Raw genomic sequence first — 23,792 nt, 5'->3', positions numbered from 1 at the left:
AAGTGGTTTTGTACCACCTACCTTCCATTTTATAGCACCAATTGTACAGACCACAATGCATATATACAACAGTACCCTGAAAATTTGCTACCACAACATAATACCCATTCCCTGATCCCCAGTTAATATCTGCAGTATTCAATATAGGGCCGGCCCACCCATGAAGCAAGGTGAGGCAACTACTTCAGGGGGCAGGAGCCATTAGGGCAGCAAATCCCAAAGTTGATCTTTCTTCCCCCACACCTTGTTCCTGATGTAGATTTTCCTCACCCTTCTTCCCTGGAGCCAATATGGGGTCAATCTCAGGTGCCAAAATGTCTTGGGCTGGCCCTGGTTCAAGATACACTGTATACATAATATTCAAAGTAACAGTTTGGTATATAACTGGGGTAGATCTGGACAGCAGACTGGATCCTAATCTCCCACATCCACCCCATGGGCCAAGTTTGACAGGTGGACAGACATTATCTAATGGCACATGACTCATTTTCGCCTGCACAGATGATCCAATTTTCATCAGGGATTGCACAGCACAAACAAAGCTTTCCCTCTACCCAGCACAGAAGCTTCAATAGAAGGGAAATGTTTGGGGTGGATTGGTGTGACACACAAAAAGACCCAGTCTGTGTTGAATTAAATATATTCAAAGAAGAGGGAACTAAGAGAGAGATAATAGATTCCAGGTTTCCTCCAATCTGTCTCATATTGATGGGGCCCTGGTCCTGTCTGAAAGGAACAGAAAGTCTGCATCCCTACTATTATGTATCAGATTGTCATGCAAAGTACATCACTGTTCTACGTTTCACTTTTCTTTACAGCAAGGGTTATCTCCTCCACCCTTCATGGACCAACTCTGACATCTGGGTACCATCACCCACCTGTCTATCATCTGACATCATTATGATGTAGGAGACAACTTCAAAGGTGAGCAACATGATGGAAGAGGTGTTTCTAGGACCAAGGTAAAACTCAAACTCCCTTGTTTTGCTATTGCCGGCAAGATTAATGTTGTTAATGTAATCTTACTATACTTATTGCACTGAAATGATTTTTTTTATGTTGTTACACTTACTATTATGTTGTTGTTTTATTATGCTACTATGGCATTGTTCTTGTGATTGTTGATTTTGAGAAATGTTACTGTTTCCTTTGTTGTAAACTACTTTGAGAGTGATTTTTTTGTGTGGAAGAAGCAGCATATAAATAAAATTAAGACCGAATGAAAGGGAATCGCTGTATCCACTAACCAGCAGTTACAGCAAGGCCCTTTGAAGTCCATAGGCTGGCATAGTTTAGATCTAATCGTCTCTTGCTGGGGCTTCAAATGTTCTCTCTTGAAGTTTGTCCTCTTCAGTGTTGAAGAACACATGTCCTTTAAGTCTTTTCCCTTTGCCTTTGTTTTATTACATTTGCAATATTATAGTATCATTGTATCCTTATAAACAAAAACAGGCAGAGCACAGTGGAAGCAAATCTGCATTCATTCAGTAAATCCCCCAGAGACTAATATATACATGGGCTGCTCTCTACTTTGGCCTCCCCTTGCTCAAACTGTTGGCTGTCACATTTCTTCCAAACTGATAATACTCTCTCTCTCTCTCTCTCTCTCTCTCTCTCCAGGTTTTGGAAGAAGGTAACCTATCAGGAAACCACCAGGAGAGCCAATATGGTGTAACGCAAAGATGAAGAACTTGTGGCCGTTCAGACATTGCTGGGCCACACAATTCCCATAACCCCTGACCACGCAGGCTGGGGCTAACGAGAGTTGGGAGTCCAACACCACATGGAGGACCACAAAATCCTCTCCCCCCCCCCATGGTACAGTGGTTAAACTGTCAGGCTAGGAACAAGAAGGGCCAAGTTCTGAGCACTTGAAGTTCTGAATACTTGAAGGAGCGCCTCCACCTCCATCGTTCTGCCCGGACACTGAGGTCCAGCGCCGAGGGCCTTCTGGCGGTTCCCTCGCTACGAGAAGCCAAGTTACACGGAACCAGGCAAAGGGCCTTCTCGGTAGTGGCACCCGCCCTGTGGAACACCCTCCCACCAGATGTCAAAGAGAAAAATAACTACCAAACTTTTAGAAGACATCTGAAGGCAGCCCTGTTTGGGGAAGCTTTTAATGTTTATTGTATTTTAGTGTTCTGTTGGAAGCTGCCCAGAGTGGCTGGGGAAACCCAGCCAGATGGGAGGGGGTATTAATAAATTATTATTATTATTATTATTATTATTATTATTATTACTACTACTACTACTACCACTACTACTACTATTATTATTATTATTATTATTACAACTCCACTCAGCCATGGGCTTTCCTGGGTGGCCTTGGGCCTGTCACTTATCCCCAGACTAGCCTACCTCACAGGGTTGCTGTGAGGATAAAATGAAGGAGAAGAGTAACAGAGGCCACTGCCTTGAGCTCCTCAGAAGAAAGGCAGGATGTAAATAAATGTAATCAGTGACGTCACAACACATTCCCCCCCCAAAAAAAATCACCCCCACTGAGGAGCTATTAAGCACCATTTCTTCGCTAACATACCATCCCTCAATGGGAGTCACTGCAGAAGCATTATATACACGCACACGGCGACTAGCTAATGCATCATTCCAACCCCCCCTCCCCGGAACTCACCATGGTACCGTCCTCGCCTGTCCTTCACGCTCCTCTGCCTCAGCCCAAGCAACACTCGCTCCCTCCAACAACAAAACGGTCCAGCTCTGCCCGCCCGCCAACCAAAACCGCTTCTTAGCAACCGAAGCCACGCCTCCCTCCCGGCGCGCGCATAGGACGCGGTGGCAGAAAATAAACTTCCGTTGAAAGCGGAAAACCGCCATTAGCGGTGACTCACGATTGGCTCAGAGTAACCGCCGCTCTAGGCCTTGATGGAAGATAGAGCCAGGCTATTACTCCCCATTGAAAGGAAGCATACGGAGCGCAACATAAGCGGACGTCATCGCTGTGAAGTTGCACGAAGCGTAGAGATAGGAAATTGTAGAGTAAACAAATGCGCCATTCTCTCGCGGTCATGCCACATAAATTCTTTTTGAAGCTCCCGCTCCCGCTTCACCTTCCTATACCAAGTGACGGCTGCCCATGGGGGGAGGGGGGGTAGAGAAATGTGGAATAGAATCATATAGCTGGAAGGGATCCTTAGGGTCATCTAGTCCAACCCTCTGCAATGCAGGCATCTCAACATGCGGTGCGGTGCCCCATCCAGTTTGAAACCATACCGGACCCTGCTGAGCTTTCCAAATGGGATTGAAGTTTTATTGTTGCCTTTCTGCCAAGGAAATAAGTATTGAATGGTATTGTATTGTATTGATTGGCAGGAGAGACAGATGTCACTCAAATCAACGGTACATTAAAACCCGGGGCTTCCCAACTGGTTTTGTTAGGGCGGCTCTCGCGACGTGGGAAGGCCGTGGAGTTCAAAACAATCCGGAAGTTAACCTCTGTGCGCCAGTCTAATGGATATGCCTCTATACGCGGAAATCAATAGAGCGGAAGTTGATTAGAGAAGGCGGATGAGTGAGAGATGGCGAGGGAGTGAGAGGGGCGACAAGGGAAACTACTCGCAAGTAATCCGGGCCGCTGGTAAGTCGAGGGAGAATTGTGCGGTGCGGGGGCGGCCTGGGCGGCGGCGGGTGGGAGGAAACTATAACATTTCACGCGTTGTTAAATTCCCTCGTCGCGAAGCAACCTGCTGCTCATAGCTGTCAACTTTCAGATTTGAAAATAAGGGATCAACAGCCTAGAAAATAAGGGATCAGCAGCCTCACCTGTCCCGGGGACAGTCTACGGGATATCTAACAATCCGGGATAGCAGCTGGAAACGACGGTGGAATAAGGGAATTTCCCGCAAAAAAGGGAAGGTTGACTGCTATGCTGCTGCTGCATTTCCCAAACTGCCCATCCTGGGAAGTAGATCTCATCGAAAGTGTATTGCGGGGTAGCCAGAATCGTTTTTTTCTCATTCGTGCGTATTACTGTGCCACTGTGTATATTGCTTAGCAGATGTTGGCAGAAAGTGGATCAGGATCTACCGGGAGGCTTCTGGGTGGGCTTGTTTTTTGTTTCATAAAATTTCTACACCTCTTGACTGTAAACAGGGGGCGGGGTCAAAGCGGTTTGCAAAAGATGAAATCGGGGGGGTACCCTACTTTAAAAACATGCAAAAGTTAAAATACTCAAACAAATTAAAATTACCTCAGCTTTCCAAACACCTGGGTAGACTTGTCTAAACAGGAATGTTTTTAGCAGGCGTGGAAAAGATGGGTGAGGATTTCTGACTCCCAGTTGTTTTAACAATGACAACGAAATGCCAAATTATGCTGCTGAAGTGGGGGCTGGGAGAGACTTGGGAGCAGAGATCAGTGTGTGAGGACTGTGAGCTCACTTCAGTTCTAGTGCTCAAAACAAATTCACAGGGTCAGAATTTTTAATTTTGAAACGCATGTCATTTTCACCTGGCTCAAGCTGGTGGAGGGTTTTTAGTAAAAGTGGATCCTGCAGGGCTGACATCTGTCCTACCCAGTGAATTCAAATGGGACTAATTCACAGGTAAATGTGCATAGGAGTGTAGGCTTCCAGTGAGATGAGGCTGAAGGGATTTAAGATACAAAGTGAAAATCTGACACACTTGCAGAATTTGTGGTAGGCTCGCAGCCTGTGGAAGAAGCATCATCCTATTGCCTCTTTGCAGGTAAAGAATTTTATCTCTAGTATAGGACACTACAACTTAGTTTCTGAGTTTCCAGTGCACAATTTCTGCCTCTTTGGGTTTGTCAGTTATTAAGAATGCCAAAACTGTAAGACTCTAGACAACAGCTTCAAGGGCCAGTTTCTGATGGGTGAAAAGACCTGTCATGAGCCAGGATGGTGAAGAGAAGTAACTTGACTAGCCTGATTCTGAACATGTTTGTTCACATTAAACTCCCTCAGTTCAGTGAAAGTTGCTGCCAAAGTATGATTAGCGTTGCAGCCTTAGTCAACTTCCTGTTTCAAAATAATAGTCTCACTGTGTCTTAAGTTTTTGTGTCTTGCCATTCTATGGTGTTGGGCCAACCCAGAGCTGGTGCAGTGTTTGAAAGTAACCTCTTCGTCTCTCTTGTACGTTTTGCCCAACTGTATTGGGTAGTTTACCTTTTGCAGCTATGCAGGGCCTGACTGGAGATCCACAGCCAGTCACGGACAATATTGAGCTGCATGCTGGGCACAGAGGTGGCATTGATTCTATTTCATCCCTGCTCCCAAATCTTTTTTTAAAAAAACTTTGCTTACAGGGTGGTTCTCCTTCTGAAGTTAACCTAAATATGCATCTATATGTATAAATTAACATATTAACTTGTATGCATCCTGTATCCTATTAAATGTGTTTTTCTTGTTTTTATTATGTGTTTTGATCTTTTTTATACTGTGAACCACCCTGAGATCTATGGATGAAACACAATTATTTAAAAAAACAACATTGTGTCGTGAGCCTGGTCCCCAAGTCTTTGAAGAACCTAGCACCACCCCTGGCTATAAGAACCAATAATCTAATTTGGTAGAAGGCAGTGGTTTCTAAGCTTCCCACACACAGGCCACTTGAAAATTGTTGAATGTCTTGGTAGTCCAGTTAATTGCTTTTCTGCTCTTTTACAGCAACTGCTATGCACTGTGCTAGATAATTGCATTATTGTTGCTTTTTCATGTTTCTAGTGCCCCCTGCTCGTCACTTCTGGTCTGTCAAACTGTTAGGTACTTAGAATAACAGCAGCCACTGTGCCCACCATTCACAGGCACAGAGGTTGTGGCCAAGCAATTCATAAGGATCCTGAATTCACACAGCTAGGGTGTATATTTGCACCCTCATTGGTTACGTGTGCAGGAAGTTTCTAAACAGTGCTTGCCTTTTTGGATTGGAGCAATATGGCTTGATAAAAGATGCACTACTGGTTTGGCATATTTCTCAGAAGAATTAGCAGCTAAAATATGCAACAGAGATTTTATGCATTTTTCTTTTTCCTCTGCTTAGTGTTTACCTCCTGTGTGTGAAGCTCCATCAACAAGATGACAACACTACAGAATACAGTAAACAGTAAGTGTTCATCCTTTTTAAAAACAAATGTTGTGTTAAACTATGCATTCTTCACTTATTGGTAAAGGAAAGACTTTGGTAAAACTATCTGTTTAGACCAAGAAGTAGGCTAAATGTATGGTAATTGCAAGGTCTAATCATTTAGGGTTTTTACCTAATATTTTTTATTGCCAAGTATATCAAATTTACAAAACCTTTCTTAACAGATATTCAGACATTAAATCAATAATAAGTATGCTATATTGTATCACGCTATCTGAGTGGTAATCTGCTTCAAACTATCATTTTTGGGGGTGGTACTAATTAAATATGGCCACTGTTAAAATCAACTAGCAAACAATTTCTTAAATTGGTCTTATGTCTAGTTATACAATTTTCTTTTTAAAAACTTGGCTAACAGTGCCGCATGCAATGGAGGGGATGCAATGAAGAAACAGAAGCTTTTGGACAAAACCCAATGACAAGTGCTTATCTCACCGAAATATCTATTTTTGCATTAACTTTTCTGCTTTCTTTCTCCAAGCTTCAGCTGAATATGCCACCTCACCTATCCGTGGACCTGGTGATGGCATGGAAATGGAGCAACCACCCAAATCTGTTGAAGTAATCCAGCCCTCAGCCAGTCATGCCCATCGAAGCCCACACAAGAAAGCTCTTCCTTCACTAAGTCCTGGAGTTCTTCAACTAGGGAAGATAAAAGGTGATACGGCCGTGGAGATCGAAGCTGTGCGAATCCTGGTTCCCAAAGCTGCTATAAACCATGTAGTTCCTACCAAAAATGCAAAGATGCCCAAGTCTTCAGGACACCAAAGAGAAACCCTCACTCTGTTAGATGAAATTCCAGGTTCTAAAAAAGAGCTTAGAAGTGAAATAGCAAAGCTCAAGAACTCTGAAAGAAGATTGCTACAGGATAAGGAGGGCCTTTCCAATCAGCTCCATGTGCAAACAGAGGTGAGGGACCAAGAAGTGGATTTAATCTATTATCCTTTTTTTCCTTTTAAAAGCTGCCCTGTATGAGGGCTCCCAGTAGGGAACAGCAATATAACAATTATTCATATTGCATTATGGGCAGTTCCCTCACTACAAGAAGCGAAGTTACAGGGAACCAGGCATAGGGTCTTCTCAGTAGTGGTGCCTGTTTCTTCCATCCTAAATAGCACACTCTTATGGAAGCTTCCTCAGAAGTAAGTTCAGTTGTGTTCAATGGGATGTCCTTCCTAGTGTGTTTAGAGTTAGGCACAAGACATGAGTCTTTATTATAAGACAGTGGCTGATCAAGAGGTGACATTGATGGTATCTATTATAATTAAAAAGTCCGTATCCGTATTTGAGCGCTACACATTCAGTGTCTTGTTTAAGAGATTCATAGTTTAAGCCCCAGCCCATAGGAAAGCAGTAGTTGTCTGCCAGCTCCGTGTCTGTTGGAATGTCAGTAAATGTATATGGGTTGGTTCAATACTTAGGAGTGTTCGTTTTGTGGAGTTCCTATGCAGGTAAGGGTTCGTAGACAGTGTATAAGCTCACAACCACATATAAATTCATCCTGAATGTATCATTGGGATTGTTGTGGCTGTGCTGACCATAAAGAAAAGGTGATAAAGTAGAAGGGGATATGAGTGGCTAGCACATTTGAATACCTGAATTATTCCACATGATTTTGATCCTATGGTGCTATGGAGACATACAACTTTCATAGTTTCCAATGCTTTCTGGAAGCAAGGGTTTTACAGAGATCAATATGATCAGCTAATTGGGTATGACATTGTAGAAGCAATTCATGGAAGTGGCAACATAAAAGCTATTGGTCTCAACATGTTGAAGCTGCAAACTAGCCTCTGAGATATGCATACAGTCATACCTTGTGTTGCGTTGGGTTCATGTTGCGTCTTTTCAGCTTGCGAACGCAGCAAACCCGGAAGTGTATACTTCTGGGTTTCGCCACGCGCAAATGTGCAGAAGCGCTCTATCACGCTCTGCACTTGCGCAGAAGCACCACTTTAGTTGCAGACTTTTTGGGGTGCGAACAGCACCCCGGAACAGATCATGTCCGCAACTAGAGGTACCACTGTATATATTTATCTTTCAGCAAATTGTGCCTTAGTATTTGTTACTTTAAACAGCTACAGTTGTATCAGAAATGTTAGCATACAGTATTAGTGTGTTTATGGTTTGGGTATCCAGGCATCTTGTTTAAGAATACACATCTGTCTCTTAGTGATGTGTCCTATATATATTTACTATGAAAGTCTGCTAAGCTTGGAAGGGGGGGCCTTCTAGCATCTTGTACTTGATAGCTTCAGTATTAACCAGGGGTAGCTTGATCATATTCCTTGTTGACACATGATGAAAGGTTAAATAATTGTCTTGTCTTAGGTCAATCGGGAGTTGAAGAAGTTACTTGTTGCTTCTGTGGGGGATGACCTGCAGTATCACTTTGAACGCATGGCACGTGAAAAAAATCAACTGATCCTTGAAAATGAGGCCCTAGGGCGAAATGTGTCACAATTATCTGAGCAATTAGAGCGGATGTCTATACAGTGTGATGTTTGGAGGAGCAAATTCCTAGCAAGCAGGTATTGTGCCTCAATGCAACTTTATAAAGGCTGCGGGGAACCTTTGGCCCACCAAATGTTGCTGAACTACAACTGGTAATCTGCACCTTGAGCGGAAGTTCTTGAGTTGAACATAAATCCATTCTAAGCCCCTAGAGGGCATGCAAGGACCCCATGTGTGGGATACAGGAAAGCTATTTGTGGGGGATTGATGGCTGTTTAAGATTAAGATGGATCCTTGGGTGCTATGAGCCAAAAGACAGTTGAGGGTAAGGAAAGCCTTGTCAAACTCCTTGTGTCTTATTCATAACAACCTAGACCTGAGCAAGTGGCATAGCAGTGCAGTTGGAGATGCCACTGATGAGGTGGAAGAAGGCTGGAAGTGCTGGGCTTTCTGAGGACTGCTGCTCCTGTGCTGCATATAACTCTGAATAGTAATAACTGGGGGCCTCGTAGACTTAGCCCATCTTGCTGACCTCAAGCTGCTTCCCTCTTAGGCTTCCTTATGAGATTGAATAGAGAGTACAGTCAGTTTCTATGCAGCAGATCCACAATTCCTCTTTCCTTGCAGGCCAAGTACCAGCCTTCCACTCCCAGATGTGTCTTGCTTTACACTTCTAAATACCATAAAAAGATACACAAGCCTAACAGTGTTTTTCAGTTAGCTCTTGATCAGTAGCACCACCACAGCCCCAAAGATAAAAAGCAGTTTAGAAGCTTGGTTCCTGAAGAAGTAGCCGGCCAGAATTACCCCTCCTCCTTGCTGCTGTTTTACACCTTGCTGGATAAGTCCATGCACAAAGTAAATAAGGTGCATTGGATAAGGTGTTCAGGTGTCAGTGCAGCAAATTTACGTTCTCAGGGTGAGTGACTCAAAGTTGTCTTCTTTCAGTCTAATTCATATCCTAGCCTGATCGCTGAAACAGTCCAGAGGGGAGTGGGTGGTGGTTTCTCCTGTTACCATTTCCATCCTATGGAAGACGTTTCCAGCAGAGATTTGACAGGCATCCTCGCTTTTGACTTTTTATGCCAGCTGTTATGTGGCTGTTCAAAATTTTCTGTATTGCTTTTAAAAATTGTTTTATGTTGTTGTACAGTGCCCTGATGGTTTGCAAAATGGTTACTTTAAATTATAAATACCTTGCAGTGTTATTATGAGAATAAAGTAAGTGTTCCCGAGTGGGGAGCAGGCTAAGAGCGTCATAATAACAACGTAATGTACTTCGGATCAACAAGCTGATTTCTTCTTATTTTTCAGTTATAGCCATTCAGGGTGCATCCTGTAAGCATTACCACTTCATGTGTAAACAGCAAGTTATCTGCTAATGTAACATGAATTAGGATTTTAAGTAGATAAATTCCTTTGCCTGTCTGAGCCACATTTGGGATTTCTTCTACAGAGTGATGACTGATGAGCTGACTAATTCCAGAGCAGTTCTCCAGCGTCAAACCAGGGATGCACAGAGTGCAATTCAGGATCTGTTAAGTGAACGTGACCAGTTTCGCCAAGAAATGATTGCTGCACAGAAGTATGAACATTTGGCTTTCCCCCAGCTTCTAACAGCTCCTTCCCCATTTGCACCTGTGGGTCATTCATATCCATATTTGTGGGTGGGGGTAGGGAACAACATTCTTACGTCTCCTTAACAATCAACAGGTTTATCGTTGATACCATTTCATGGCTTGGGATTCTTCTAACACACATTGTCATAGCCTCTGCTTCAGGAAGGGACTCTGGAGGTGCTCAAGGTCTCCCCAGTCCTTCATGCAAGATTTCCAATCAGAAACTTTGTCCAGAAACTGTACGATGTTCCTTTTAGCATCAAGATTGTATCTGGTCGTTTCTGCATTTGAATGCTGTCTCCCACCTTCCTTACTTACCCTGCTAAATCTTTTCACAGTGGTCTAGAATGTTAGTCACCAAAATAAACTATTCTCTTTATTTTCTATACAGATTGCTGGAGGAGCTGCTGGTTTCTCTGCAATGGGGAAGGCAGCAAACTTATTATCCTAGCGCACAGCCTCATAGTACAGCAGAATTAGCAGCTGTCAACCACAAGCTAGCTAGAGCAGTGACCTCACACCTGCTTGGAAACACTGACAGCACTAACAGTCCCAAAAAGGGCTCTTCGCTGACAGAACTCTGCAACACACCTGCTGAGAAAATGGCTGAAATGGTAAAAACCCTTTCATTTTGGCCTCACAATTTACCCTTTTTTTAAAAAAAAATATTTTTATTAAAGATTTCTCAATTTACTCTTTTGAGCATTAAGATTATGCTGTTTCAATGTCATCTTCTGAAAACACAAAGCATTATCTTTTTTATTGTATCAACTGGTGCTACATTATTGAGCCTTTAACCCTATCCCAACAGGTCTATCATACTCTGAATACAAAATTGTATAGTCACAAACTAAAGAAATCCCAGCTTACATGGGCTGTCCATTCAGTGAAAGATGGGGACAGTTGCCCTGGCCCTAAACAGCTTGAACTGTGCAGTATGTTAGAATGCAGGACTTCTACCCATGCAGAAGAAACTGCATCTGAAGACGCTGGGGCAACTGGAGCAGTTCTGCCACCAGTCATGATTCCTGATCGCTGGAGTTTCCATACCTGTTGCTCAACATCCAGTAGTTCTCCCCTAGCCCAGAACAGTGTTGGATATAAAAACATTGCCCCATCCTACCTTTACTGTTGTTAATGAAGTGGGTCAGGCTTTGCTTAATAGCAAGGAGTTCAGAAGCTCATCATGTAAAATGCACTGCTCCAGGACTTTCACCATAACATAATGATTATTTTCTTGCAGGTTCTGAGAATGCTGGATCCCGGCACTTGTACAGAAGCATCTCCAGAACTTCCTTTTTCTGAGCCTTCACCATCCTCTTTCCTTTCCCCAAGGAAGAATATTGGACGGTTTCACCCATACACTAGATATGAGAACATAACTTTCAACTGCTGCAATCACTGCCAGGGAGAATTGATAGCGCTTTAAAAAAGAAAAAAAGACACTATGCCTAATAGCCAGAGATGTTGTCTCTGAATATGCTAACTTTCTTAGTGATCAGTATTCACTTTTCTATGCTTTTTTTCAGATAGGGTGGGCTTGTGCTAGAAATATACTTGTCACACAGCTTTCAGACCTCTAAGAGTTCTTTTATCAAACTTTTTTTTATCAGGCTGGGATCATAATGCAATAAGAGCAACACAACCTGTTCTCCAAGGCAAATAAGAAAATGTTAGAACAGTGTGTGCATAGGCCCTTAAATAGAATTCACATGCAAACTTTTTTTCAAGAGAAGGCTGAAGGGGAGTATTATAGAAACCCTAACAGCATCAAGCATTTGGATTTTATTTCTGTGAATAAGTTCAGATAACTAGTTTAAGTATTTATTTTAATTTAGAATGATAGTGAGTGCTGTGCTTCAGTTATCTTTAAGAACCTGTTTCTAGTGCTATTATAGCAATTGTTACATAGCAGGTGAAAATGTGAGAGCTCAGCATTCTTACTATGATAGAAACTGATCTTGAATTTGGTTATTGATTGAGGCAAAATGAATTCTGGCATGCACAAAAATTGAAGCCAAAGAGTAGCAACAAGCTTCTAGGTCAAACTATTGGAGGTGATTCTCAGTGGATTATGTATCTCTACTGAACCAGCTTTTACAGCCTATAAGTATTCCTGGTGGACCTTATTTAAAGACATATTTCATTGGTGCTATTAAATGTGACAGAACTGCTCTTCTACCTGTACTTTTAGGGAAATAAGCCTTGAGGGTTCCTTTCTCATCTTTTAAATTGGAAATAGGTAAAAAGGGTCTACTGCTATATATAAAGGAAGAGGCTTTTCCTTTCATTTCTGGGACAATCACATTTCTAACATTTTCGTATTACACTGAAATACTAAGCAGATGTACCTGCTCTGTGTCTGCATGCAACAACCTATGTTTGGTTAATGGAATGTATGGACTGAGACATGCCGCAGTTTTGGCCTACTCTGATCTTGACAATTTTACAATAAATGTTAGCTGCATATTTTGCAGGGGGAATTTTCTACCTCTTCCAAAGCTGGTATATGTGAACAACCTTTGCTAAGCAACTTGACAATTAAAATTAATAATGCATGATTATGTGTGCTGTTTTTGCAATAGCAAACAAATGTTTATCTTCAAATGTGTGCTGTATGGGTGAGAACAAATTGACAAAAACATAAGAATAATGTCGGACAGTATCAGAGCACCTTGCACTTTACTAGTTGTGTTCTGAGCACAAGAACCATTCTCTAACATTTACCTACCTTCACCAATGCAGTAAATTAGTCTGTGCTTGTTTCCATTGGTTCTGTGCTAGGAAAGGATGAGATTTCTTAGGCACAGTAAGTACCCCCAAATGAGCAAACAGTGCTTGAAGAAATGGTGAATACCATTAAGTTTCAGTTGTTATTTTCACACTGCCCCCTCCACTACCTATTCAGGATCAGTACAACAGGGAAGAACAATAGGACAGAACTTTGAAACTGCAATTTCCAGGAGTAAGTGCCAACTAGATGTTGGTAAAGTCCTTAGTGCTATGTGCTAGCACATTGCCATCAGTAGTTTAAGTGTAGCTTTTACACAAAATACTTGGTATGAAGATAACGCTGGTCCCCAAGGCAAGCTATTTAAAAAGGATTTACACCACAATTGCCATATGGGCATTTATTCTGTTTTTTGCTTTGTAGAACTAAGAACACCACCCCAACCCATTCACAAATAGAGACTTATTCCAAGTTTAAGAGGGGGAGAGATTAGTAAGATTGAGAAAATTAAGCCGTTATTGAAGGACTATGAAACATCCCAGAAGAAGCTGCTTTCAAGAGCAAGCTATACAAGGTACTGTAAGAGTCATACTGGAGGCACCCGGTGACTCTAAATCTCAGCTGTACTGGTCCGTGAAGCGAAGAGATTTTGGTTCAGAAATTGAACAGAGAATATTCTCTATTTGTTTTGCTCTTCTGGCTTCCTGTCTAAGCTGCCTTGCTCGTTCTTTGGCAGCCATTTGCTCTTCTCGCCTCTCCCGTCTCTTCCTTTTTAGCCATCTGCAGAGAAATTAATTATTTTGAAAAACTGAATATGAAGTGGTCCAAGCTTAATTTGATTACTTCTTCCAGGTTTACCGAAACCAGGTCACCTACTTTATCCTTAGCAAAAACAGCACTCTCTCCAGAATAGAACACAGCATCAGAGGATAGTTTACAGAGTGATAAGAACACTGAATACTAGGTGGACCACAAGTGCTTTTGACTAGATAATAACGCTTGAGGGCTAATATGCATTTTTGAAGTTCCTGTTATAAGAACTGAGTTCATCATTAATTAAAGAGGGCTGTGACATATAATGATATGATATTCCACAGCCCCCTTTAGACCAGTTTTGGAGCAATCTCAATTTTCTAAAATTTTGGCTCTTGGCAATTCAGTATTATTTGTTCTAGTGCTATATCCTGCTGTCTTAGCAGCAGGTACAGTTATATGGTGCTGCATGGGCACCTTCCCACCATGACCATATACTCTGCTGGTGTGCCTGTGCAGCCACATCCTCACAGTGACCCAGCCCATGTACCACCCTAGTAAGCAGCTGTAATTCTGATGTTAAGAGAGCAGCACTGCTCTTTAGCAGGAGGATGCTCCTCAGAAATACATGGGCTCTAGCGGGTGAAGAAAACTGCAGAGTGAGGGAAGACACTTCCAAATGAGGGCAAAAGGCTGTCACCTTCTGCTTCCTAGGGAAACAATCCAAATTGATAAAAAGTGAGATGGAATTGTTCAGTAACAGGACAAACACAACACTGAACAACTTACTGTTTATAAGCGTTGTCATTTTCCGCTGTTCTTGGAAGGAAAAACATGCATTCTTCCTGCTCTTTCAGGTTCTGTATCTGTTTTTCTTTCATGTGTTCTATCTGCTTTTTTCTAAGCCATGACTTGTAAGCTGCTTCTGGATTTCTGCTTTCCTGCTTCAAAAGAAAAAGAAACTCCCCAAAGATCTACGCCAAATAAATCAAATATGAGCAACTTCTTTACAATGCTAATGTGAGCATTTTACACCACTTTCCAGTTACAGTCATACCTTGGAAGTCAAACAGAATCCATTCCATAAGTCCGTTCGACTTCCAAAACGTATGGAAACCAAAACACAGCTTCTGATTGGCTGCAGGAAATTCCTGCAGCCAATCAGAAGCCCCATTGGATGTTCGGGTTCCAAAGAATGTTCACAAACCAGAACTCTCACTTCCAGGTTTTGAGTACCAAGGAGTTTGGGATCCAAGGTACGGCTGTATTCAGTATATATTTTGAGGAGGCATAGTTGCTTGAGAATCCACAAAAACGCATCTAGAAAGCATTCAGGTTCACCCATATTGAAGCTAAGGCTCATGGCAGCATACCAGCTTTCCAGAAACGGCTAGATACACTAAAGGCTATATAAATATATATATATATTCCAATATATACACACACATTTTGGAGGAAACAATATTACTTACCTGCAGTGGAAGTCTGAACCTTAACATCAGAAAAACTTCACAACCTGAGAAAAAACTAGATGTAACTCAGTTTTCAAGCTGGTCAGTCACAAAAGGATGCTGTTTTTTGGAATCGAGCCTCAGATTTGCCTATCAAGTGATTTGCTTTGCTCAGTAACACAATGATGTTAGTATGAGATGTTTGATATTAGAATTTATAAATTCTCATATCCCATCCTTTAGCTCACTGAGAACTTTCCAGTTAGAGTAAGAACAATATTCCTGTACAATAAGGGCTAAATGCAGCTGCCATAAAAAGTCTGAAGTAACTGACATCATCATCATCATTATTTTTTGGATATATAAAAGGTCTTGCACACTCCTTACTCTTTACCACCACCATCCCAAGAGCCAAAAACAAATAAGGCCATCTTATTTTCTATGCCTTCTGCATAGTTATACCAGGCATTAAATATGTTTGATAAAGGCAAATAAATGTGCCATGACATAGGTAAGTAGTCTCCAATGGATGCCTACACCAGACACAAACATCTGCTTAGGGGGGAAAGTGCCATGTTAAATTTAATTAAAAGGTAGCATGCAAATAGCACAACTGCCACAAAAAGAGTCCTGCAGATGTTTGACAGCATAGCAAATGGGTTTCTAAATAACTTATACAGTGGTGCCTCGCAAGACGAAAAGAATCCGTTCCGCGAGTCTCTTCATCTTGCGGTTTTTTTCGTCTTGCGAAGCAAGCCCATTAGCGGATTAGCGCTATTAGCGGGTATTAAAGGTTTAAGGGATTAGCGGATTAGCTGCTAAAAGGCTATTAGCAGCTATTAAAGGCTTAAGGGATTAGCGGATTAGCTGCTAAAAGGCTATTAGCGGCTTAGATCAGCTGATAAGCGGCTTAGATCAGCTGTTAAGCGGCTTAGCGAACAGCTGTTAAGCGGCTTAGGGGCTTGGGAAAAAGGGGGGGGAAACCCCCAGGAATCGCAAGACATTTTCATCTTGCGAAGCAAACCCATAGCAAATTCGTTTTGCGAAGCACCTCCAAAACGGAAAACCCTTTCGTCTAGCGGGTTTTCCGTCTTGCGAGGCATTCGTCTTGCGGGACACCACTGTAATTATATTGACTGTAGGCAAGTGATCCTAAAATTGTCATGGCCATATACCTGCTTGCAGCTACAGTTCTGGAAATAGAAGGTGAGATTGCTGTCAATCCTTGTCAGGCAGATTGGTTTTTTCTTCATTTCAACTTTTTAGAACTAAAACAGGCTGCAGCAGGACAACAGGCATGGGAAAACTTACTCTGCTATTCAAGTCTTCCAGCTGTTTTGCCCTCTGAATTCGTCTCTCTTCCTGCAGCTGCCCTTTTTTCTTCTGCAGCCAAGCTCTGAAGACCATGTCATTCTCTCTCCTTTTCTCCTCCTCCTGTATTCTTTTCCGAATTTCTTCCTTACATTAAAATGTGAACAAAGAATGTGAACTTTTCAACAATCCCAATTCAAAAATTCAGCAATTCTTCAAGCAGCGGTAGTAAAAGGTGTTTGAAATTATTCTAGACCATCCTGAAAAGAACTGAATACAGAGTAATGATAGTAATGTGTTCCAGAGGTTACAATGTTATCAATGTGTCTGGGAGATATTAAGAACATTAAGGTGAACGGAATGATTTTTTGGTGCTGCATTTACACATCTGTAAGCTAGGTGGGGATGGTAATGATCATTATTTGTCTCTAAAAATACTAGAAGGATAAAAAAAGAGTAGAATTTCAAGTTTAGAGACAGCTGCAGTGAAGTCACATATTACTTGGCACCTCTTTATAAGATCCTCCCGTTCCCCATTTCCAATTTCAAACCATAGCCCAAAACCAACAATAAGGAGAACTGCATCTGAGCAATGCTTTAATGATAAAGGCTAGTGGCTTTAGGTGGAAGCGATACAGGTAAGCAAGATGTGGATATGCAAAACACCGTATCTACTTCAGATTTCTCTTCAAGTCATACAACTCTTTCCTACAAGGCTTTTTAAGGAGCAAAATGTAATTCTACTGAAAGTGGGTAAAAACCTATCTCCTTACAGAAGGGGTTGCCAACATAGTGCCCATGGGCATTAGCACCAAAGATCTCAGTATATGTCCCCTAAAAATCCAGAGTGTGTGAGTTACTGTTTGCTCTTCCTGCTCAGCTCCTGTTTGCACTTGCTCAGCCTCCCCAACTTCACACACACACCTCTAAACATGCCCATGTTTTATTAAATGCTAAAACTGGACACCCATCCTCCCATTTTGAATAGAGCAGAGGTGCAAGGAGTGAGCATGATGGTGACTGATATAGGTGTCTTTTTCTAATGATAGTGGCTACCAGGACCACAAAATGGTACAGTTGAGTGCCCATCTCTTTTTCCGTTCTTTTAGATGTGGCAACCATTTTGTGGTATGCCAAACCTCCACAGCAGTCATTTTGTGACTGGTACTCTCAGAACTCCCTCACAATTTCCCAGTGTACCCAGTGGCCCAAAAAGGTTGGTGCCCTCTGCCTTAAAGATAGATACATACATACATACATACATACATTCTTACACTGAAAGCAAATACAGTATACAACACTTAATTAGATAGTATTAAAAGTGGAATTGGCAGTTCTCATTAAAGGCTATTAGCCATGACAGGTGAAGGGAATTTTCATATTCAAAATCAGTGTATCTCTGAATATTAGCTGAAGTGGGAATAAATAATGGGAGCAGCTTATTGCCTTCATGAATGGTTTGTGGGCATTTCAGATCTACCTGCTAGATCTGAAAACAGGCTGCTGGGCTAGAACCCCTGTCACCCCACCCCCACCCCGATTTTATATTATTATGCTAAAAGCAGCACTAATACCTAAAAGAGTGTTTTTTAAAAGGTAGTTAATGCTCCTCTTTCTGAAAGCAAAGTGATGTGCATGTGCATATATGCACAAGCAGCTTGTTCCATAATTGTAGAGCCACAACTGAAAAGGGCTTACTACTTGTACTAGTGGAATGGCGGGACTCTGCACAAGATGCTCCTTGCTATTCTTAACAAGAAAGTGAGTTTGCCAAGGAGAGTCATGGAGGGATGTGTCCCAATTACAGTGCACTGATCTTCTCATTTCCTTTGTACTCTCACCTCTTTCTTTAATTTCTCTTTTCTTTGTTCCATTTGCTTTTGCAGTTCTTTTTGCCTGGGTGACAGGCAGTATGTAGAGCTTCTTGCACCGAGACTCACATTTGCTGACTGCACCCTTCGTGGACTTTTCCCCCTTTCTGTGTTTCTTGTAATGTTGATTGCTGAGCATGGCCGCATGGGGGGTGGTTGAGGGACACGAATGCACCCTTCTCTGGTCACAGATGTTTGTCCTAAGGAGTCTTCCTTTGTTATACAGACAGGGCTGAAAGCAGTACTGTAGGAGGTTTTAGGAGAAATGTGTTGAGCTTCAATGTCACTAAAAGAAACACTTAGTGGAGGAAAGAAGCCTTGGCTCTCAATGTCATGGATACTGAGGAGTTCAAATTTCCCATCTCTTTCTACTAGGATCTTGCCATCCTTGTGCTCATCATCTGTACCACCATTAATAGAAAGAGAAATATCCTCCTTTCCTGCTCCATTACAAATGTGCAATTGAGACAGTCTGCCTGAAATGTTCCGGTGGGAATCATTTTTTTCAGTTTCTAAAGCTTTCAAAGAGGGGATTTCAAGATCTACTAGATCATCCTTGAATTTTAGTTTCCTTTCTTTCGTTTCATCTAAAGGTTCCTGAGATAGAAGTAGTTTGTTGGCTTCCTCAATTTTTTCTAAGATGTACCGCTTTATATCTTCATCATCATCCTCCTGGTCTTCTAGCTTTGATTCCTGACAAGAACCTTCACTGTCAGAATCAGATGTTTGCTCCAACTGCTTAGGATCAAGTTCAAGTATTGAATAAATTTCATTTTGTGACTTCTCATCCAGAACTTCCTCAGGCTCAGGAGGCTCTTGTGAAGGATGTTCTCCCACTTCATCACCTTCAAAAGATTCTTGTGGAGAATTTATTCTATCTTCTATACATTCTAAGTCTTTGTCAACACCTTCATTTTCATCATGATTCTACAAAGAAATTCAAAGTACCTATTTATGTTAGTATGTAATGGGAAGCACACATAAAATGACTGTCTTCAAATGTCATGCTAAACTCCATTTTATGAAATGAACAAGCCTAGTCTCCTCTCTGACTTACTCCACACACTTCCTCTCTTTATCTCATGCAGGAAGGAATTTGGAATAATTCACTTCCACTTTCGATTAACCAAACTTGCTGTATCATCTGGACCTAAAAAATGTGGTTAATCTTAAATAGTGTTAAACAAGTCAGCTTTGGTAACTATCGTTTGAAATTGGCTTGTTTGAAACTAATCATAGCTAAAAGTAAACACAGTTTGTCAGTCCAACAACAAACCAGTGTCAAGCAGAACCAAAAGCAAAACATTCAAATTCCTCCTCTCTGGCAGGAGGGGTATGAGCTTGAGGCTGACCGCAACTCACTTCTTTTGCTCATGTTGCATAACTATGGTTTAGTATAATCTGAACATACAACCAGTGTGCCATTAAGAATTATATTTAAGAATATGGAAGAAGGGTTGTATCTTGGGGGTAGAGCATCTGTGTTGTATGCAGAAGATCCCAGCTTCAATCCCCAGCATCTTCCAAGCATGTCCCCTTTAAAACCCTGAGAGCCACTGCCAGTGAGATGGACATTACCGAACTAGATGGACCAGTGGTCCAGCTCTGAATAAAGCAGCTTACTATGTGTCCTGGAGCCAATTCACACAGTTCCCAAGGCAAATTTGCTTTTCGTTGTAACTAAATCAAAACTTAATAGCTTAAGTTCAAAATGCGTACAAACAACATTCTAGAAGAATAGCCAGTGAGGTGCAATGACTGAGAAGTTGAGCTTGGATGTGGGAAGCCCAGATTCCATTCCTTACTCAATTGTGCTGAGTTATTCCAAGTCAATTACAGTCATACCTTGGAAGTCAAACAGAATCTGTTCCGGAAGTCCGTTTGACTTCCGAAATGTTCGACTTCCAAAGCGCAAGTTGATTGGCTGCAGGAAGCTCCTGCAGCCAACTGGAAGCCGTGGAAGCCCCGTTGGACGTTCGGCTTCCAAAAGAACGTTTGAAAATTGGAACAATCATTTCCAGTTTTTGATTGTCCGGGAGCCGGAACGTTCGACCCCCAAGACGTTCAGGAGCTGAGATACAACTGTATCCTCCTTTAAAAGTGACCATTTCTACCCAATATATATATATATATATATATATATATATATATATATATATATATATATTATCTCAATAAAATATTAGATTGCCTGTTTTTAAAAAAGTTTTAAACAGTGCAATCCTATGCATGTTTACATTACGTTTAACAGAGCCTACTCACTATTATTTAGGATTGCAGCCCTAGACTGCAAACCAAAGAATCTCTTCATTCCAACACACTTCTGGGTGCACACAAGGAATTATCTCCTCTTGTACCATTAATGCCAGGTGAGGTCACTCCAGGTGTTTCTGAAAGTTGGCACTGGCTTGATCTTGAAGGTCTAAGTTCCCTTGATCTCAGCCTATACCCAACAATATTTTAAGAACCATAAATGTCCTCTCATTCCAGTCTATCTATTTATGTCAGCACATTTCATATGGAATTGAGATACTGGCACAAGACTAATGTAGTATTTTGCTAATACCTGTATATCATTAGAGATTTGTTTTTCTTCTTCATTAATTAGCCATTCAAGATCTTTTTCAAAATCATCTTCGTAGTCCCCACCATCTGTGGGACCTCCAGTGTCTGAAGATTCACTAGTGTCTTTTTTGTCACTCATTGTGGATGTTCCTTAATGGAAAGCTACAAATTGAAAAAATATATGAAGTGTTTCATTACAAAGAAACTAAGTGTTTTGGAATATGGACACTTTAATGACTCTAAGAAGGCAATCTTGCAGAATATTTTCATGACTTGAACCCGATTATTTCACAGCTGTAATTCAATACCTTTATTGCCTGTTGGACCATGTCTGCTTTTTTACCCAAATTTCATGACCACCAACCGGTCCTACTGTCACCCAGCTTTTTGTAGCTTGTACAAAATGCCATAGGTCTACAAGATTGGGTCAAATAACTTATAGAAAGTTTCCTTGAGAGTCCTAGATACAAGAATTACTGCCTGAACTCTATAGTTCCTGTTCTGTACTAATCATGTTTCCAATTACAAGATTATTCACTTTTCTTTTATGTTGCAGTTAACGAGGGTTGAATGTGTATCAATACTGCATTGCTACTTATGCATACTGGCAGAGAAATGCATGAAATGCCCTCTGATAGGCAGACACATGTTCACAACAAAATTTTAAAAAAATTGTCACCAACTCAGGTTGTTATTTAGTGTCACATTAACCTGATTACTGATAAACTAAAAGCACAGACCTATGCATGCGAAAGGGTGAGCTCCCATTGCTCGGTCCCTGCTCCTGTCAACCTAGCAGTTCGAAAGCAGGTCAAAGTGCAAGTAGATAAATCGGTACTGCTCCGGTGGGAAGGTAAATGGCGTTTCCGTGCGCTGCTCTGGTTCGCCAGAAGCGGCTTAGTCATGGTGGCTGTACGCCGGCTCCCTCGGCCAATAAAGCGAGATGAGCGCCCCCAACCCCAGAGTCAGCCATGACTGGACCTAATGATCTGGGCTCCCTTTACCATTTATGCATGCCTACTCAGAAATAAATTCCACTAAGCTCAACAGCACATATTGCAAAGTAAGCAGTGGAGCGTTGATCCATCAAGGAAAACTGGCCAAGCATCATCCCATTCTTACAATGCAAATCTGCCGGGCCGGGCGATGAAGGTACCGCCTGCAAAGCAGCCTCCGACCAACTTTCCGGATCCAGTCGGAGGATCCAAACCAAGCCTCGGGGTGGCCACTTGATGAGAAAGATCGAGGCCCCTCCCGAGGCGAAACCTGCCTGTTCGGACGCCGAGGCTTCCCGAGCGCCTAAAGCGATTTACGCCCGTCGCCATGGCAGCCGCCTCCCCGCCCACCCTAGGGCGAGGCCCGCTCTCTGCCGAAACCACGGGGCCGGAGGAGGCGCTCAAGCCCCGCGCTCCTGCCTTTCCCCGCCGACCCTTCGGCTCCGTCGGCGGAGAGCGGCTGCCCGACCCTCCCTCGCCCCTCCTGGCAGGGACAACCAGCCAAGGGGGGCGCTTCGGACGGGTCCGCGCCGCCCCACCGAGCCCCGGCTCTGACAAGCTGCTGGCCGTAGACCGGAGTCCGCTTCGACCAGACCCGCCTCGGCCCTCGCCCTCCCGTCGTTCATCTCCACCTGTGGACGGCGCCGGGCCGCGACCCGCCCTCCATGGCGTTGTCATGGTAACCGCTGCGCCCCCCCGGCGGCCCGTCATGCCGCCGAGACTTCCCCTTCCCACGCCACTCACCAAAGCGGAGGACGACGGCGGCTGCGAAGGTCCACACACGGCCTCTCACGCGCCGCCCACCACGCTCGCCGTCTCCATAGCCACCGCAGGCAGGGCGAGCTGGCGGGAGGACAAACGCGGGGCTTCCCGCCGCGGCCCTTTGCCGTCGCCATGGAGACGCCGCGAAACGTCACGCAGGGCGGGAAATCCGCTCCCACCGGCCTGCTCCGCTAAGCTGAGGTTATATGTGGTAACCTGGCAAGGAAGGCATTTTACCGGTCAGCTTCAAGGTCGTTTAATGAGGGCTAGTGGCCTGTCGACCTCCTTTCATCATGGCATCGGGGAGTAAAAAAGTATATTTATTACAACTGGGATACTTATCTGCGCCTAAAGTAATCTTGAGTGCATTTTTGACTTTCGAATTTAAATGGAATGATCTCAGATTGCGGGTTACGCTTATTCTAGAACTACCACTATTAACTTTTGTGCGTTTTTTGTTTTTTTAAAAAACGTATATTGTAAACTGCCTTTAGAACCTATTGGGAAGCAGACACCCATAACGAATAGCGGTATGGATGGATGGATGTATTCTCGTACTTCTGATTCATCTACAGTTGTACCTTGGTTCCCAATCTTAATCCGTTTCTGAAGTCTGTTCTAAAACCAAAGCGTTCTAAAACCAAGGTGCACTTTCCCATAGAAAGTACAGTGGTACCTCAGGTTACATACACTTCAGGTTACATATGCTTCAGGTTACACACTCTGCTAACCCAGAAATAGTGCTTCAGGTTAAGAACTTTGCTTCAGGATGAGAACAGAAATGGTGCTCTGGCGGCGCAGCAGCAACGGGAGGCCCCATTAGCTAAAGTGGTGCTTCAGGTTAAGAACAGTTTCAGGTTAAGAACGGACCTCCGGAATGAATTAAGTACTTAACCCGAGGTACCACTGTAATGCAAAATGGATTAAACTGTTCCAGACTTTTAAAAACAATCCCTAAAACAGCAATTTAACATGAATTTTACTATCAAACAAGATCATTTCTGGGTTAGAGTTAATTTTAGGATTGGGTTAGCGTTAGTTTAAGGATTAGAATTAGGGTTAGGGTCAGCGTTTTATGTTTCCTTGTGATTCTGATTCATTTGCAATTTGATTGCTTTTTCAATTTGTTGTGTTGCTGCTTTTTCAAGAGTTGCAAGT

At 42.6% G+C, this 23,792-nt stretch overlaps 3 protein-coding genes across 10 annotated transcripts in view; 1 reads left to right on the top strand and 2 right to left on the bottom strand.

Moving 5' to 3' along the window:
* NME7 (NME/NM23 family member 7) overlaps positions 1-2,802 on the bottom strand; it is a 64,353-nt gene extending 61,551 nt beyond the window's left edge. The window contains exon 1 of one of the 2 annotated variants that reach the window (XM_083438453.1): positions 2,633-2,802. Coding sequence is in view for 1 of the 2 variants with exons in the window: in XM_083438452.1 (XP_083294578.1) it covers positions 2,633-2,635 (3 nt within the window). In the remaining variant the exon portion in view is untranslated. The remainder of the gene's footprint in view (positions 1-2,632) is intronic. The other variant, XM_083438452.1, reaches the window with a different exon arrangement.
* Positions 2,803-2,911: 109 nt separating this feature from the next.
* On the top strand, positions 2,912-12,756 carry BLZF1 (basic leucine zipper nuclear factor 1). The gene is made up of 8 exons (XM_083438451.1): positions 2,912-2,992; positions 3,397-3,595; positions 6,018-6,080; positions 6,604-7,031; positions 8,454-8,653; positions 10,033-10,161; positions 10,587-10,809; positions 11,439-12,756. Exons 3-8 carry the CDS (start codon positions 6,053-6,055, stop codon positions 11,622-11,624), a joined length of 1,194 nt encoding a protein of 397 aa, XP_083294577.1. The 5' UTR covers positions 2,912-2,992; positions 3,397-3,595; positions 6,018-6,052; the 3' UTR covers positions 11,625-12,756.
* Positions 12,757-12,845: 89 nt separating this feature from the next.
* On the bottom strand, positions 12,846-22,756 carry CCDC181 (coiled-coil domain containing 181). 7 transcript variants are annotated; one of them, XM_083438395.1, is made up of 6 exons: positions 22,617-22,756; positions 20,879-21,039; positions 18,283-19,239; positions 16,442-16,588; positions 14,469-14,623; positions 12,846-13,706 (listed from the first exon to the last, which is right to left on the bottom strand). In XM_083438395.1, exons 2-6 carry the CDS (start codon positions 21,014-21,016, stop codon positions 13,544-13,546), a joined length of 1,560 nt encoding a protein of 519 aa, XP_083294521.1. In that variant the 5' UTR covers positions 21,017-21,039; positions 22,617-22,756; the 3' UTR covers positions 12,846-13,543. The 7 variants fall into 7 exon arrangements, 6 of the variants coding, with proteins under 6 accessions (XP_083294521.1, XP_083294520.1, XP_083294524.1 ...); XM_083438394.1 differs by having other exon boundaries at positions 22,505-22,630; XM_083438398.1 differs by having other exon boundaries at positions 14,469-14,620; positions 22,505-22,630.
* Positions 22,757-23,792: the final 1,036 nt, after the last annotated feature.

Source organism: Podarcis tiliguerta (genome assembly GCF_965153285.1).
Source record: "Podarcis tiliguerta genome assembly, chromosome: 4".
Lineage (NCBI taxonomy): Eukaryota > Metazoa > Chordata > Lepidosauria > Squamata > Lacertidae > Podarcis > Podarcis tiliguerta.
The sequence above is the reverse complement of the archived record's forward strand: the minus strand, read 5'-3'. Positions and strand labels throughout refer to the sequence as shown.